Source organism: Desmodus rotundus, chromosome 3 (genome assembly GCF_022682495.2).
Source record: "Desmodus rotundus isolate HL8 chromosome 3, HLdesRot8A.1, whole genome shotgun sequence".
Taxonomy (NCBI): Eukaryota; Metazoa; Chordata; class Mammalia; order Chiroptera; family Phyllostomidae; genus Desmodus; species Desmodus rotundus.
In genome coordinates, this window is record NC_071389.1 from 178,573,305 (window position 1) to 178,591,372 (window position 18,068).

Here is an 18,068-nt window from a genome sequence, read left to right on the forward strand (position 1 = left end):
AGGGAAAGGCGCCTCCTGTGGGAGGACAGTGTGCAGGACCTGTGCACGTTTCATAGGTGCCCCCCTTCACCAGGCAGGGCTCACCCCAGGGGGCTGCCCCACAGAAACTCTTGCACAATTTCCTAAAGATGTGTTTTCCAGACTACCCATCAGAGCACTGATGAAATAGCTGGGCACTGGTAAAAACACTGACGTCCATGGAGAGGGGACAGGATCCACCAGTCCTGGTCCACATGGATGAGGGAGGGTGAGCAGCTGCTAAAGTGGGTGCAGGCATCTCCATGTGCCAACAGATAAGGACCACAGGGGTCCTCTCACCTGAGACACGTGGAGCAACCTTCTGCATCCAGGATGCCACCTGTTATACCATGTACATGTGATTTCAACAAGCAGACAAGTGTATGTGAAAACCACAGGATACTGTATATAGAGAATCCTAAAGATACTTTGGTAGTTTTTCCTACCAAAAAAAACCCCTTGCTAGAACTGATCACTGAATTAAGTAGCAAGATAAAAATTAATGTACTGAAATCAGTTGCATTTTTATACACCAAAAATGAACTATCAGAAAGGGAAACTAAGAAAACAATACCATGTGCAGTTGCATCAAAATAAATAAAATACCTAGGAATAAATCTCACCAAGGATATAAAAGACCTGTACTCAGAATCATGAAGCACTGAAGAAAGAACTTGAAGAAGATGCAAATAAGTGGAAGCCCCTACCGTGTTCATGCATAGGAAGAACTAACACCATTGAAATGTCCGTAGTACCCAGAGCAATCTACAGATCCAATGCAATTGCTATTAAGACACCTACGATGTATTTCAAAGAACTAGGTCAAATGTTTCAAAAATGTATATGGAACCACAAAACGGCCTGAATGGCCACAGTGGCCTAGAGGAAGAATGAGGCTGAGGAATCACAGTATGCAATATCAGACTGCGCTATAAGGCCACAGTCACGCAAACGACATGGAACTGGCCTGAAAACAGCCGCAGACACCCAGGGACAAAACGGAGTGCCCCGAAGGAAAGCCACACTTTTATAACCCCACGATTATATTTGACAGAGAAAGCAAGTGCATACAATGGGTAATGAAAGTTTTATTCAATGAATGGTTTGGGGAAAATTGGACAGATACGCGTATAAAAATGAAATGAGAACACCTTCTTATACCACACACGAGAATAAATTCAAAACGGACCAAAGACTTAACTGTTAGACCCAAAACCATAAAAAACATGAGACAACGTAGGCAGTGACATCTTGGACATTGCTCGTGGCAATATTTTTTCTGGTATGTTTCCCTAAGCAAGGGAAACGAAAGAATTCAAATTTTAAAAATCTATTACAGATATCTGTATATGTCTTAAATTACTTGAGATTTATTTATTTTCTTGTGTTTCTCTGAAAGTACATTAAAAGTATTGCTTTTAATTGTAGGTACACCAAACAAAGTGTGAACGTGTGTTTGATTTAAAAGATGTATTTAAATTAAATGTCCTTTTATTTCTTTACATATTGAATTCTATACAATAAGCATCCTGTTTAAGGAGAATGAATTCTAAAGAATGAGTGAAAAATAAGTGAGAATAACTAACTATAAAAGGCTGACTCTGGTTTCTTTTCCTTGTGTCTTTAATACACTACACTGTCTTTGACAACAAAAATGTCCTGCTTGTGACAGAAAGGGTCAGAAGTGGAAAAAATATAAGCAGGGAATGAACAATGCATATTTTCACAGCAGTGGTCAAATTACGCTTTTTCCCAGTGGGTACCATTTTTCTTTGTTGAGTGGGACCCTAGGAAGTTGCATGTTAATTGCTCCCGCAAAGGTGGTTTTGCTCTTCACAATTAGCAGGAAGCAAGTCCTTGGAGCTCTGTGACTTCTTCCTATATCACCTAAAAGGAAAGGAATCATGAAAATTTAAATCAGAGAGGCAGAAGCGGCAGCAACTAAGACCAAGTAGAGCTTGAGGCCTCCAAACTGGCTATAGGTCACTGTCATTGCTGAGTTCAACCCAGGCCATGGAGGAGCAACAGGTGGTCAGTGAAGACCCAGAGTCTGTCTCCACCAGGGAGGGAAAGGAGCTCCGTACCACGGAGACCCAGAATAATCTTGAGATCACTGTGGCCACGCAGTAACCTGGGGAACCAGGGCCCTCTCATGGACAGAAAAGAACATCTTGCCTAAAGCTGCCCAGGCTCCACAGAAAGCTGATTTCCAACCCCAATGTGGACCAACTTGCTCACGTTAAACAAACAGGACCAGGTGACCTGGTAGCCAAACAGAGTCCGAAGGTGAGAAGGTGGGGGAGGAAGGCATGGGAATGGAAGTGAAGGTACAAGAAAGCTTGTTGGGTGGCGGGGGGGGGGCTATGCCTGACACACAGGGAGCACCCACAGTGCTTGGCCAGGTGCAAAATTGACCTCAGACCACCCATGCTGGACTGTCAGGGGGGAGGACATGCTGGGGTGGGTCCTGGGCTGTGGCTTCCCTGGAAGCCTCGAGCTTTGTCCGTCAGTGGGAGGAGCATGGAAATGCAGGCTTGTGAGCCATCTTTTCTCCTCTCGCAACTTGAGAACAAAACCAAGAGGGCTCAGCTGGTCTACAAACAACCTTGCTCCATCTCCAGCCCTGACTTCAAATTGCACCAAGTGACTTAACTTAAAATACTTCAATGGCTTCTTCAAGCATGTGAAATACAGTGGAGACTCCTTGCCCTCAAGGCCCCTACTCTCTCTCAGGCTCCACTTCTGCAACTTTCTCCTGAGTTCACTAAATTAGCTACTCTAGTTGCTCTTTTTTTTTTCATTTCCTCAAATTTACCAAACTGTACTGTATCTTTGAACATGCTCTTCCATCACTCTGCCTTTCCCAAGATTTCTTTACAGTGTTCATATTTGCAGTCATTTTATTGTTGCTTTTTCTTAAGGTCTGTGAGGACCAGGAGTCAGATACCTGTATTTCTTACACACTTTTATACCCCCAGCTGCCTCTGCACTATTCTTAGCATGATTTCCTAAATGACACCTGTTGAACACATAAATTGTTGAATCAAGGTAATGCAAAGCACAATTAGAAGCGTTACTGTTGGGAAGCAGGCAGGAAATCTATTTCAATGGGACCGGAAGGAAGGAGGAAAGGAGAGGTACAGATCCACAAGGGTTGTAGCCTTGAGCTAGGAAGATATTTGAAAGCTTTGCTTTTCTCTCTAAACTAGGAGGACAAATCTCGTTTCTAGAATTAATGAGTAAGTTATGGGGTGTGAAGTTTGAGGAGAGACACTGAAATTTGAATTACTACTGGAAGGAATGGGAAAATGACTAAAGAAAAATCTAGAAGAAATGGTAAATGGCTCAGGAGTGTTGGAAACCATGACCTTGATTAAATGACCTCAATCACTAGAGTTGAGAGATTTTCTGCAGCTCTGCACAGCAGAATAGGTTTGGGGGAGAAATCAATTAGCTTCACTGAACCAACGTTTAAAGTTTGAATAATAGGTGTGAGGCAAGTTTAAAGGGGTTAACATTTGTTGAGAACAGTGGCAAAAGTGATTGAGCTGATTAACTGTTGTCTTAGATTGAGCAGATAAAGAAAGGAAGCCAACGAATGCTACTGAGCTTGGGACAAAACGGAATGGTGGCACGCAGGAACTCCCCGTCACTGGAGAGAAGGGCAAAGGGGCAGGGAGGGATGGGGCAGAGCGATCTCTTTAGAACAAGACAAGATTTCTTCCCAGATCTTTTTATTTTTATTTATTTATAAAAATATGGAACGCTTCACCAACTCGTGAGTCATCCTTGCACAGGGGCCATGTAATCTGCTCGATCGTTCCAGTTTTGACCTGTGTGCTGCTGAAGTGAGTACCCAAGATCTTTTTATACCCGACAACATTTTAACCTCTTTATGACTATGGTCTTGCAGGATGATTAAGCCAAGAATATTTTATGGAATGTGTGGTAATGAAGTGACTCATGTGGCAGTGGCAAAACAAGGCCACCTCAGGTGCTATTAACGAGTCATGCATTTCAACAATTTCCAGAGGCAATTTGATAAATGACTCAGGATAAATGCAGATCACCAGCAAGTTACTTTTGGGAAATTTTCCCTCTGGCTGGGGTGAGTGAGCTTTCCTCCAAAAAATATATTTAATGAGGCACTGCATTAATCAGTCATCCCTGGGCTCTGTAATGTCTCCCTTAGTATTGGAGCTAATTCCTTAAAAAACACGTTTTCTAATAAATCTGTTCACTACCTCTGCACAGAGCATATTAAGAATAATCACATATCGTTAGTTGTTTACCTCAATTAACCAATATTATTGATGAAACAAAGCTACTTCAGGTATGGCTTAGCAATAACATAACAAAAGGACAAATCAGAACATAGTTTTCAGTAAAACCATAGCAGGCAGAGTAAAACTTAGGCATCTGTATCAAGAATAACAAAAATACACATGCATACTACTTTACAAATCTTGTCACATAGACTTAGCTTATTTGATCCTTGCAACAGACCTGTGAGGTGTTACTACCGCCTGCCTGTCTTACGGATGAGAAAACTGTGCTTTAAAGATTTCATTGAGTTATCTAAGGTCACTGTGAGCAGTTTTTCACCAAATATAGTGGTACACTTTGGATGTAGTATGTTAGGTGGAAAGGTTAACATTTCTCAACAGGAAGGTGCCTTGGGAAGGATCTCATCCAGGCTTAGTTCAGTCAGAGCTGGAGAGGAGTGCAGACCGGCTCCAACAGGAGAGTGCATTTCTATTATGGCTACGCTAGGTGGCAGTAAATGCCACCCCTACAGACTAGTGTTTGTCACTATAGACACTTGGCTTTAAGTGGTCAAAGCAGGAAGGAGGAGAGAAGCAAAGCAATGCTGTTCTTTCACAGTTAGAAAAGGGTACATGTGTGCCCTAGCACGTGCATGCACACGTGTGTTCAGTGCAGAGGACCTGAAAAGGGCATAGAACTGTTACTGCACTCTGCACTGTGTCCAAGAGCACCGGTAGGTAGGACGAGCGTGGGAAAAAGACCTCCGTATTTGGCCCTTCGGTATAGACTGTGTTCTCCCAGCCCATACATGTAAGCCAGTTAAGTATTATGTGATGTCCAAGATTATCATCGTCATTGAGAATAAAAGTGGGTGTTTTCTCAAGAGAAAGCGTGAATTTGGTGCATTAATGCTTACGACTGTCTTTCTGCTCAAGTGTATTCTATCTATGGTATGAGCTGGCAGAGAAGAGCAACTCGTAGTGTCCATTGGGTAAGGGAACTCAATCGTTGAAGGAATTCAAGCAACTTTGATGTTTTTCTGGTTTGGTAGGAATCAGCACGGCTAGAGGTTAGCTGCAAATTTGGGTATTGGATAAAGAATGAAAGTTCTTGATTAGAGCATTCCACACCAGAAAATATATGTAGCTGGAAATGAAGACTTGGAATTCAGCTTTCCCACTGAACAGTGTTTAGATGTCATCCTAAATCTTCTGAAAGTTAGCCAAAAAAAAGAGTTCCATTTGTCTATCTTTACAGACTGTAGGGGTACCCCACCCTATTTATAAAGCCGAAGTTCCCATCAATTTGAGGAGTGTTCTACCCGAGGAGATTCCTTCTCCGTGGGAGGCAGCTGCTTTTCTTCCGGCACCGGGGGTAGGTCAGGCGCTTTCTGCCCACACCTTGCAACGGTGAAGCGACTCATATGAAGAGCTTCCTCATACCCAGGGAGGGTGTCCCCGGAGGAGGCCAGCTGGCCCAGGTTGCTGTGGGAGTGGGCCACTGCCAGGATCCTCCGAGCCGCAGGGCCAAACACCGACTGCAGGGCTGGCGAGGGAAGGAGAGGAGCTGAAGTAAATGCGACATCCTCAAAACTCAGACTTACAACAGGATTTCCCTTTACTCTTCACAAGTGTCCAAACTCACTGTCAGCCTCTGCCACAAATGTTGTGAAAAACCCTGTGAAGCTTGCTTAGAAACCGATTTCATTTTCTGCTGGAAGATTCTGTCTGCTCTGGTACCCTCGAATAACTGAAATTGTGCTCCCACCTCTCACCCTTGTTAGATTCACAACCTTTTAGACCAACCCACTGATGCCGCACACTCCTTAGCAATGTTTGTTTCTGCCTTATTCATCTCGTCTCAAAATGATTGTGAGACCTGGGAGGCAGGAAAGGTTATTCTTTTTGCAAAATAAATATCACAAGCGTTTTGCCACCTGCTGTTCTGCCTGGTATTTACTCTTCAATTTTAATAAAGGATATGATATGCCGAAGAGACCAGGAGAAAATGAAATGCCTATGGTTGTCAAAGGGATATTGGGGCTCATCCTTAGTGGACCAAGACTCGGAGAATAAACAACAGAGTACACACGACAAATTCCTCTAAATATATAAAAATTATAGGTAGAGAATGTAGGTTTTTACAAAACCCAAGATATTTTTTGAAAAAGGATATGGTCAGAGCTTAAAATAAGTACGGACTGGGTAATTCTTCTTACAAAACACTTCCGACGTTGTCTCCAGAATTTCAGTTCCCCTCCCTCTGCCATCGGTCAAGACCAGCGTTTGTGCATGCAGCTGTCATGAGAGCCCAGGTCACAGCATCGCCAGGTTTCTGGTGATTAACATCACTCTGAGTTCTAGAATCTGCGGTACCCGACTAGTGTTTTTGGAGCACTGTGCCATCCTAATCATTTGTTTAAACCTGGGTTCACTTCCCACACACAATGCGAGTGTACTCACAAGTGATGGTGTTCTGAAGAGTACTGTCATGATCGAAAGCGATGACCGTCACTTCGTAGGGTGGCTGGCCCTCATCTTCCCCGCCTTGCTGGCGACTCAGACAGCAGCGGAAGCACACAGAGGTCAGGCCACACAGGAGAAGCAATGCACCGATGACCACCAGCAACCTGCAAGGAGCCTGGGGGCAGTGAGGGCCCTGGGACCTGCTTTGTTCCCCAACCTACGCAGGATCCGCTTTCCGTGTCTGCGTTTTGATTCTTGTGTGAATGTGTTATAGAGTAATTATAGGGCTTTTAATTCCAAGGCTTTCACTTCACATATGGACTTCCTCATTTTGTCAGCAAGACTAAGTCAATCCATTGAACAATCAGCAAAAGATTTAATGTGGTTTGGAGGGCTGCTTTCTGCTTTACTGCAGTAATCTCCACAGGCTACTGCTAGAATTGATCTGAGAATGTACACAATAATCTGTTGATGTTGGCCGGGGAGGTGGTATTGAAATAGGAAATCCTGGCATATTGTCACATAGGGTAGTGAAGAGGAAAAGAATCTTTATTCCGTGTGATGCCAGCTAAGTAGGCTGGCTGTCTCACACATATTTTTTTTTCCTGCTGTCAAATATTTTAAAACTAAAAGAACTAAAAACATATATACCTCTGAGAAAAATAAAGTCCACTATTAACGTCTTTGTGAGTATTATAGCTAAAACTTACCATATATACCAGAGATGTACCCAATCTGTGGTCAGGCAACTATGAAGAAAGAACAAAGTTTTTTGCAATAAAAATATAGTCAATGCCTGTTAAGATACCTTGTTGTAACAGAAGCATCACAGGCCATATTAACTTCAATGTAACCAGCTGAATCTATTGTGTAATGGGATACTTTAACTAGTTTTATGCTCTAGATGGCATTATGCAGATCACTTTGTAAGTCATTTTCAGATAGACTAAAGTAGTCATCATGAAACAGTATTAACCGAAAATGTAACCCTGACCGTTGTAAACGGTGTGATGAGCTACCAAGAAAGAACTCCCAATGCAAGTGTACAAAGAGTGAGTTTGAAAGTGGATGTGAAAGTTAATGTTTGTATATGTGTGAGGTCAGTACATTTAAACATAAAGAGAATTTCAGTTGCAAGTATGAAAGCAATACAACTTTTGTAATTTATGTTTTGCAAGTTGTTGAAAAGAAGGGCCACCAAAAAACCACAAAAACTCCCACCATAAAAAAAGGTCCTTTCCACAGCTACTGCTCTGCAGCTGTTCTGCTGGTGCCAGCTGTGGCATTCCTCTGTGGGAAAGGAATTGTTACACAGTTAGACACCTCTTTCTTAGCAAAACAGAAAGTGGGCATATCTGTGGATATATGTTTTAAAAAAAAGTCTTAAATTTTCACATTAAGAATCAAAACTGATATACATAATGGCTGAGGCCAAACAAAACAGGGGGAAAATGTAGAAACCAACTTCACCAGGATGGAAACCAGTTAAATATTCTGAATTAACTAGCACAATTATCAATTTTCTCTATAAGGAGAAAAAATATGGGTTGCATGAGAGAAGGAGTATAGGATGAGCTCAGGAATGGGAAGGGGAGGGGAGAAAAATGTTTATTTTTAGAGATGAGTAAATTTAATAATGCTGTCTGATATAGTGATTTTTTAAATCTATTGAAATGCGCTCTATATCCTCTCTTCGGATGCACAGTTGTGGAGCTTACAGTTGGGCTCTTCACTAACAATGTCTCCTCTGGGTTTTCTCACATTCCCCATTTGTTCAAAGCCCTTTCTAGTGCCACAACATTACCATTCTGATTCTGTTAAAAACGACTTCCTATGGTGATCTCTAAAACCTCAGAGATGCTGTGAAAGGAACCAAGGCCATCCCCATTTCCCTTGGGTGTAAGATACTTGGCTATTGGGAAACCCTTCCCATGGCTCAATACGTGTTTTCCTTCAGCCTGAGTAAGTCTTTTATCCAAACTGTCCTTGACTTTTTTTTTTTTTTACTGGTATACCTCCAAGTAGATGATTTTTTCCCCCTTCTTATCCATGTCCTCCATGTCTACATAAGACTTAATTGTGACAGGTTTACATTAAGGACGAACTATTTCAAAGTAATAACTAAAGTCTGTAATAAATATTAACATGCCCTAAAAAATAGAAAATGTTCTTTAGATTTGAAGCGGTGAGGCATCTTTGGAAACCACCTAGATGGATCAGCTGTGACTAAGACATTGAATCCACTCTGTCTGGATGAGTCACCGAGAAACAAGGGTGAGAAAGTCTGGTGAAAATCTCCGTGACTGCCTAAGTTAAGATCAAGTCTGCTGCTGTGATGTGGAGATTGGCTTTGGAAGAAAATGCTATCAGCAGTGTTATTTTGTGTATTTAGGGTGACTCACATGCATGTCTTTTGGGGGTAATCAGTCTGTGAGATAAGTGGACCGATGCCCATTTAAGTAGAAATAAGGGAAGTCACAGATATCTGATGACATCTTAACCCTGTTCTGTGTATTGATGTTTATGTCTGTCTCTCCTGCCTCCCAGTTTGGACTCTCAGATACTTACTGTTCAGGACTGACACAGTTCTCTTCACATCTTGCCCAAGGAAGAAGCTGTAGGAAGGGAAATGGTCTCAGACAGGGAAATTGTCTCAGACAGGGAAATGGTCTGATCATCTCCCCCGGGGCAGCTTATCAGTCCCTCATGACTATGCTGTTGGGTCAGTTGGGGAGGGCAATATAAATAGCAGGACAAGGTCATAAGGTCAGCCATGTTTAGGACTATTTGTTTTCATCTCTCCCATGCTTATGCACTGCTACATTTGAGTGGGGAGAACCTAGAAGAGCTGATTTTTAATCTGTTTCTTTCCTTCCTTCCTCCCTCCCTTCCTTCCTCCCTTCCTTCCTTCCTTCCTTCCTTCCTTCCTTCCTTCCTTCCTTCTCCCTTTTTTTTTGGTGGTGATGGTGGCTGAGCATCACTGCCTTTGTGAATGAGAGGCAACATTTACATCAATCTGTTTGTCACAGAAATCTCCTGATCTGTCCCTTCAGCTTAGGGTGTTGTCATTGTCTTCCTAATTCTTTCCCAAGGCAAATCGAACTCTAACCCACTGCTCCCTTTCATCCCTCAGTACACCAATGACTCACTATACAAGAGAAGAAGGAGGGGGAAGACGTACTTATTGAATAGCTACTCTTTTTCAATAACTTGAAAGACTTGATATTTCAGGAAATCAACAACAAAGACCACAAAAGTCCTCTAAAAGTGACAGATTTATGCTTATTGGGATTTTATGGGTGGGTGGCCTCACACACACTCCTGACATCAGAAAGGACTTCGCAAAAAGACTAACAGCTGTCCCCCACTGGTAACATTCAAGAACCTGGGGTTTTGTTTCAATTTAAAATAGTTGGACACTAGCATGACAAGTTGTATGTTTCTTCAACCCAGACTTGGTACTTTGTTTCATTTTCTCGACTAAAGGCTGAAAATGCCTAAATTTCTCAGGAGATAAAATACCTAAATTTCTCGGAAGATAAAATGCCTATTTTAGGCCTGTTGCAAAAAGACAAGAAAAGAGAAAAGAAGGGAAGGGAAGGGAGAAAAGAAGGGAAGGGAAGGTCAAGGGAGAGAAAAGGAAGCAACAAGAAAAAAAAAAGAAATGGATTTTCAGAAATCAGTTTAACTGGTCTATACGAAGTGAAACTCATACCCCCTCCCTCCTAGGAGCTGTACAGGAACCTGCTAACAGGTAGTTTCTTCATTTGCTCTCCTTCTTAATAGATTTCATAGCTTGGTAAACTTCTCCTTGATAATTATCCAGAATCCCTCAGGCCAGTGACCCCTTTCCCAGTTAAGGAGTTAGTTACTCAGGGGCTTCCGAGTTTTAGTGGGGAGAAATAAAAGATCCCAAGTATTTTTGAAGCGCTTTCCCTCTTATTTCTGATCTGGCAGCCCCTATAAACTTCAAGATTAGTATTAGGGCTGATGTGGGTGGGACACTCTGTTCAGGAGAATTACATAGCTAGTTGTAATAATTTACTTGGAAATTTGAGAGATGGGTGATAAGACTCTGAAAGAGAAAAATATACACTCATAAGCAGCACTTCCAAACTGCTGAGCTATCTTCCTTGTGCCCATGGTTGCCCTGGTGTCCGTCCTCTGTTTCACTGATGTTGTCATTCATCACGCCCACACTATGTCACCCTGTAACACCAAGGGAGCATTCCAGGTACTCATTTCCCACTACCCCCTTGGTTTTATGTATGTCTGTTCCCCTCATTCCTTTCCCCCCAGATTCTTCTGAGAGTTGGTTTATCTGAGAAAAAACAAAAAAAACACAAAAAACAAAAGCTTTATTCTTGTGTTTTCACAACTTACCTGGATGCAATACACCAGGGCAGAGACCAAGATGGTGTGGACTTTCACTCCCATCGGGCCGAACTCCTACTTCTTGAGGAGTGCTCACCGGGCGTCTCCTACCTCCTCTCCATGCTCTGTGCCTTGTCTGACTTCTTGACCTACACAACTTAGGAGAGAGACTTTTCTTAGCAATAAATCATTATTTCTCTCCCTCCCACTCTCCCTCCCACTCTCTCTCTCTCTCTCTCTCTCCTTATTTCCCTGGGCTTTTATTTTCTGTGGTTTTTCCCTTCCCTTTCATCCTGGCTTCTTTCTCTATTTCTATTTCTGGTTTTAGGGTCTCCACATTTTCTTCCTTTGTCTTTTCTTTCCTTTTACTATTAATCCTTTCTACATGTCACTACGTTTCTCCCACTGCCCACAAAAGGAAGACGTTCAAGGTGGACAGATCAGTCCTCTGAAGTAAGTATTTTTCTAGGCAGTGATGAAAACTTGACTTGGAGGAGGATCCAAGGCAGACTGCTCTTCTCCATCAGAAAAGAAGTGACACTCTGGGCTCTTCACCACGGCACACCAGGGTGCCTGTGGAAGGTCACAACTCACCCTGCCAAACCCCACTCACTCATCCTTCACATGATTAGCCCTCCTCTCTTACTCTTTGAACCCTCCCCTTCACTGTGTTGATAATCAACCCTCCTGGTTCTGGGTCATTTATTTCCAATCATTGGAGTGGAATTGAGAGTTTGCCAAATGAACTGGAAATCCACCCCATCTTTGGAGAAAGCAGATTTGGAGATTAGAATTTCTGGGTCCTGTCCATGAAATCCCCCTCCACTCTGACTTAAATTCCCATTGAAATACAGAAGTCAGACAGACATATTTAAAAAACACAAACTGGGTTTCAAAACACTTCTCTCTCTCTCTCTCTCTAGCAAATAAAATCTAAGTTAAGAGTAAAAATAAACACATATGGAAAAGGCATAGAATCATATAATGTTTGTAAAGAAACATATCTACAGGCACAAGTAAATGCCACTTAAATGATTTGTACCTAAGTTGGTAATCTTTTACTTAATACAAAGTATTGAAAAATTTTAACACAAAGTATTTCATAAGAAACTTAGACCTTAGTTTATAGAGATATATTTATCTCATACTAATTGAATAAAATCACCCCTCAGATCCCTTTTTTAAGGGAAACTGTTGAGTGGAACTGATTCTAAGAGCCCTCACACAGCATGACAACATGTGAGGATGGAGAATATAAACTTAATTTTTTTTATTAGCTAAGGAAATCAAACAGTGAGAGAAAAGCCTAATGTGACATTGATGATTCAAAACCAGTCAGTTCCAAAACTACTGAGCAGCACCATTTTTTTACTTAAAAAAAAAAAGGTAAGGAACTTGGTTTTAGGTGAACAGTATTTTCCAAATTTCAGCAGAAAGCTTGGCAAAGGTCGGAGGTATTTCATAGGAAAAGGAGAGCAGAACTCTAATCTAGGCCCTCCACTGAGTTATTATGTCATTTCTCCAGTCCTTAATTTTCTCATTCGTAAAACAGGAGTGGAATGTCCACTTGACCTGCCCTAGCTCTTGTTTTATCTGAGAATACAATCCGAGACACAAAGGCATTTTGATTATAACATTTCTTGCCGCGTACATGGGTAGCATTGTTCATCCTTCCTGTCTCTTTCTCATGTCAGAAAGATAGCAGTGCACGATGGCTAAGAATCCAGCTCGGCTTTCTGGGACTACATACGTGTTTTCTCACTTACTAGCTGTGTTATATTTGGCAAGTTATTACATCTCTCTGTTGGTTAAGTTTCATTATATATGAAATGGGATGATAATAATAATGATGACCTTTCTTCATAGATTTATGGAGATTAAACAAGTTAATGTGTGTAAAATGCATATAATCATCCTGATAAGCATTTTATAAGTGTTAACTATGATGATCTTGATTTCCACCAAGTTTTACCAATGACCTTCACCTTCATGGATAACTGATGTGCTCCGTGATTATCGTTGTTACCATGACCGTGTTTTGCCTTTTCTGACATTTCAATTCATGGTTAGTTTCCCTTGCTATCCTGGCCATCTATCTATTTTCTCAATCATGCCTGCCTTCACCTGCACAAACAGGTTTGCCAATTAACACGACTTCTTTCCCTCCCAGAGCACTTTCCTGCCATGTGATTACCATCAACTTTCTGCCCTACAGCCTCTTTATAGGTTTGAACAAAATAAGATTCTGTTAATGACCTCCTAGCTACTTTTCTTAGAATTACTAGTGCCAGTTTTTTTGTTTGTTTGTTTGTTTGTTTTTTGGTTTTACTTCATTGGATTATTTCCTGGAGAAATAAGCTTTTTGTTTATCCTAATGAAAGTGACAATTTCAGCTCTGAGCTCAGCCCCACACAAGAAGGAAGACTGAAGAAGGTACACAATGGAAGGGCAGGTAGCTGCGGGAAAGGGGACTGATCTTGTTATGATCCTACAGACCTTATATCCATTAAGCTTGTGAATCATTAGCTTATACACAGGTTGTGAAGGACTTGGAGTGGAACTGATGGAGGGCACATGCACACAGGCCTTTTCATCTGTGCTTCAGGGAATTGTTATACAATAGCCGTAACAAGTGGGGCTAAAGAATTACTTAGTCTTGGCTCCTTTGAATATTCTCCTTTTGACCTTGCCTAGGCCAGGTGACCAGATTCCCTTCCTCTCTGTGCCTCAGTGAAATAGAGGCCAGGACTATTATTACTCTGAAGCATCAAGCATGAATTATAAAGAGCTGAGCAGTGAGCAACAACCCTGGCTTCAAAAATGAATAATATGGCAGAAGAACCCAGTTCCATTTTGCAACCCTTGCACAAATGAGCCAGTTCTTCATTCTGAGTATTAAGCGGCAACTTCAGAGACTTGAATGTCAGCAACAAGATTAAGTTTAAGGAAGTTTAACAAAATAGGAAGACGAAGTTTGTCACAGGAGTATTAGTTTTATGCACCTTGTAACACATTACCACAATTATATGAACAGCAATTGCAAAACAGCATGTATTATCTTACACGGTCTGTGAGTCGGAAGTGTGGGCACAGCTTCGATGACTTCTCTCCTTCGGGTCTCCTGAGGCTGCCATCAAGGTGTTTGCTGGACTGCGTTCTCATAGGAAGGTGCAACTAGAGAGGGATACACTTCCAAGCTCTTTCTAGCAAATTCATTTCTTTGTGGTAGTGGTATTCATGTAAGTTTGCTTCTTTAAATCCAGGCAGAGAAAGAGAAGAGGGAGAGAAACTCTACCATATGTAATCATGTATACATGACCACATACATGCAATCACCTTTGTCACACTCCCAGACACAAATCGCACCCACATTCAAAGTAAGGAGATTACACAAGGGTGTGACCAGGAGGAGGCAGGGATAATGAGAGCCACTTAAAGTCTGTCCAGTCAGCCCAGCTATCTGCTACACAAGGGTTATAGAATTAACCCCCTGGATCTTTAAAAACAGGGGGAATCCAGTATCTCCATCAATGAATGAATGGAGAAACCAAGTGTGGTCTATATATATAATGGAATATTATTTAGTCTTCAAAAAGAAGAAACTTTTGACACATGCTATAACTTGGATGAACATTGAAGACATCATGCTCAGTGAACTAAGTCAGATACAACAGGATAAACATCACATACTGTCACTTATGTAAGGTACCTACAGTAGCAAATTCATGGAGACAGAGAATAGAATGGTGCTTTCCAGGAGCTGGAAGAAAGGAGAGAGTTTTGTTAGTCAAGGTCCTCCAGAGAAACAGAACCAATAGGAGGTGTATACTGAGAAATAGATTGATTATAATAAATTGACTTGTGCAACTACAGAGATTGGCAAATCTGAGACCCTGGAAAACCAATGACACCGTTCCAATCCAAAGGCTGTCTGCTGGAGAAATTTACTTATTTGGAGAAGGGTCAGCCTTTTTGTTCTGTTTAGGCTTTGAAATGATGGGATGAGGCGCAGTCACATTAAGGAGGGAGATATGCTTTACTCTCACCATTAAAATATCAATCTTACCCCAAAATATACCCAAAGAAACACTCGGAACAATGTTTGACTGAATATCTGGGCACCCTGTGGCCCAGAGAAGTCCACACACAAAAATAGCCATCACAGGAGTTACCATTTAATGAGTATAGAGTTTCCGTTGGAGAAGATGAAACAGTTCTGGGAATGAAGCGTGGTGATGGTTGCCCAACAATGTGAATGCACTTAATGCCACTGAACTGTGTAGCTAAAAATGGCTAAAATGGCACCCGTCTTGTTAGGTAAGTTTTACCCTAAACGAATAGAGCAACCCCCTTGTTTCTATCAGGCTTGAATAGAGAAAGGCTAAAAGGCGGTTCTGAGGAGCCAGATCACCCAGAAGATGGCGACTGTCAAACTCTCCAAGTTGTGGCTCCTCAGTATGAGCTTCTAGTTTGAGGGAAGTCAGAAAAAAGTTGAGGGTGACCCTGGTTGGGTGCTCTCTACCTCACACTGTACTGTTCAATTCTTCCAGAGAGTACATCGTCTCTGCCCTGGGGACCTGAAAAGTCTCTTGCTCAGTTCAAGAGATCCTCATACCGAATTTATACTATCTCAGCTGTCACCTATGTTTTTGTTTCCAATTAACTGACATAATGGAAAAATCTGTGAGCTGAGCTCTTGTCTGGCATCTTACAGAAAAGAGTTATTCAGCAAACCACCTAAACTTTCTGAGCTTCTGTTCTACTTCCTCAACATAAAGGAACTAAAATAGATTTCTGTTAAATTTCTTTGTATTTAAAAAAAATCCAGCTTATGCTATGTGTTTACAAGTAAGAATCTCACATATTAACTGTCTATACTTTGCAGAATATTATACAATTTTTATGGTATGCCAGAGTGGCAGGAAAGAGTGAATTTTCTTAATACAAAGGGGTCTATCTTTACTATTAAAGGACTTGTTATTTAGTCGGTGAGATGAAATAACATTGATGGAGTTGAAAATCAATACAAGCACTGCTAGATATATTAAATAAGGGGAGAAAAGAAATTGATGATAACTCTACTTGTAGATGCTAAGTAGAGAGGATTTTTTTTTTTAAGAAAAAAATACATCATATTTGAAGTAAGTACAGGATTTATAGAGCTCATTACCAGGTCCTGGCTACTTAGTGTGACTTCCTGAGTGTTGACCCCTCCAAAAATGGATGATTATGCTCTCCCAGGTCTCGTTGTTAAAGTGTGGAGGTGAATATCAGAAGTCTGAGAGATCTACTCACTTATATGTGTAATCTGATGAGCACGATAAACTAAGAAACAAGAAAAGCACAGAAGCTTAGATACAAAGAGCAGACTGACAGCTGAGGGAAAGGGTGGGGGGGAAGGGAAGAAATGTGGTGAAGGGATTAACCAAAGAACCTTTAAGCTTAACTAACCACACGGACCACAATGTGGGGATTGGCTGGGTGATGTAGGGGAAGGTGAGAAAAGCGGGAACAACTATAACGGCTTAAATAGTATTAAAAAAAAGGAAACATGAACACCATTAGGAAATCATACTAAGGACATAACCACAAAAGAAAATCACAAAAGAAAAAATACAAATGGTTAACAGACATAATATTCCATCTCTCTAGTAGAAATAGATATAGAAATCTTCTCAAATTGTCAAATACTAAAAGTACTAACAATGAAATAAACATTTCATATGTACTTCTAAAAAATAAAAAATAAAAGAAATATTTACTTACAACCTAAAAAAAAAAACAAACAAGTGAGAGATTTAGCTCAATCTTAGGCCTCCTCTCAAGAATACGATCCTTTCTGGTGCTGTGTGTATCTTTGGGTGCTTTAAATATAGCCACATATATCATTTTGAGGCACTTCTTACCACAATAATCCATAGACTATACTCAATACTAGTGAGACAGGTGAGTAAGCCAGGACAAGTGAAATAGGGAAACTGAGACATAGTTAAATGGCCAAGCAGTTTACAGCCACCTAGTAAATCAAAAAATCCTGTGTTCTTTAACCAGGGACACTTAGGAATAAATGGTTTCCCCCTCTCCCCATCTGAAGGGTAAATAGCTTAAATCACCCTACTCAGAAAGATAACAGAAAACCAATTAGTGTAACTTGTGCCAACCATACCCAAGACAGATGAAGTCTGGGAATAAGTCTCTTTTTGGCACATCAGCAAAAAGCTGACGAATATTTGGGTGAGATCCTCTCCTAAGACCTCCCCTAGAATTCCTGCCTTTGGCCTTTGGAAAACATATGAAAACCTTAAGACAAATGACCCAGCAGGAGCTCCTCCCCTCTGGAGCACACCACACCTTTCCCATTTCCTTCTTCTTCCTCCCAGGCACATTACCTTTGCCCTTCCCTCTCCTAAGTTCCAAGGACCCTCCTTTTGCCTCTTAACTTGTTTCTTGAGCTGACACAGCCCAGCTGACTCACTTCCAGTACCTCTGCAATTTTCTAAATAAACTTTCACTTATAATTTGAGTTCCTTAGCTCTGATTCTTTCTCTGCCAAACTCAAGAACAGAGGTCCCATTGCTGGTAATACCTGGTGCCGTTTTGCCACTAAAATACTAGGATATGATGTGCTCACCAGAAATATGTGTCATGTCCATTTGATCAACAAGTATACTTATATGTCTCACTTTACTCCACTAGAATAATGATGGGATAGGAAATAACTGAGTCACTGTGGGGACTGATAACGTGTCCTCATCATTGTATCATTTCAGTATTTATTAGTTCATTATTAAAAACAATCTCCCGAGCTTCCAATGACGTGGAAGTCACCATGGTGTATGCAGAGATGGATCCCACTTGCTTCCTGGCACTCCCGGTCAAGGGGAGTGGGATAGGTAGGGCTTGAGTGATAAAGGTAAGTAACACTGATATGTTCAAGCTAATTGG

At 41.3% G+C, this 18,068-nt stretch overlaps 1 protein-coding gene and 2 non-coding genes across 8 annotated transcripts; 1 reads left to right on the plus strand and 2 right to left on the minus strand.

Annotated features, from left to right (window-relative positions):
• Positions 1-3,770: 3,770 nt before the first annotated feature.
• On the minus strand, positions 3,771-3,874 carry LOC112322099 (U6 spliceosomal RNA). Its single transcript, XR_002976592.2, has one exon. It is a non-coding gene; the product is annotated as a U6 spliceosomal RNA (small nuclear RNA).
• A 1,054-nt stretch (positions 3,875-4,928) lies between these two features.
• Positions 4,929-11,770, minus strand: TMEM52B (transmembrane protein 52B). Of its 6 annotated transcripts, none has more exons than XM_045187014.3 (6): positions 11,718-11,770; positions 11,133-11,280; positions 9,318-9,364; positions 7,460-7,498; positions 6,747-6,913; positions 4,929-5,829 (listed from the first exon to the last, which is right to left on the minus strand). In XM_045187014.3, exons 2-6 carry the CDS (start codon positions 11,184-11,186, stop codon positions 5,585-5,587), a joined length of 552 nt encoding a protein of 183 aa, XP_045042949.2. In that variant the 5' UTR covers positions 11,187-11,280; positions 11,718-11,770; the 3' UTR covers positions 4,929-5,584. The 6 variants fall into 6 exon arrangements, with proteins under 6 accessions (XP_045042949.2, XP_045042953.2, XP_045042952.2 ...); XM_045187018.2 differs by having other exon boundaries at positions 11,133-11,272; positions 11,718-11,765; XM_045187017.2 differs by lacking the exon at positions 11,718-11,770 and adding an exon at positions 11,537-11,711 and having other exon boundaries at positions 11,133-11,272.
• On the plus strand, positions 7,987-8,116 carry LOC112322107 (small nucleolar RNA SNORA41). Its single transcript, XR_002976599.1, has one exon. It is a non-coding gene; the product is annotated as a small nucleolar RNA SNORA41 (small nucleolar RNA).
• Positions 11,771-18,068: the final 6,298 nt, after the last annotated feature.

Coding starts and splice junctions, on each gene's coding strand:
- TMEM52B (XM_045187014.3), bottom strand. CDS start 11,186: ATGGGAGTGAAAGTCCACACCATCTTGGTCTCTGCCCTGGTGTATTGC. Junction 9,365..11,132: donor CCCTGGTGTATTGCATCCAG/GTAAGTTGTGAA, acceptor CCCTTCCTACAG/CTTCTTCCTTGGGCAAGATG. Junction 6,914..7,459: donor GTACATCTCTGGTATATATG/GTAAGTTTTAGC, acceptor GGCTCCTTGCAG/GTTGCTGGTGGTCATCGGTG.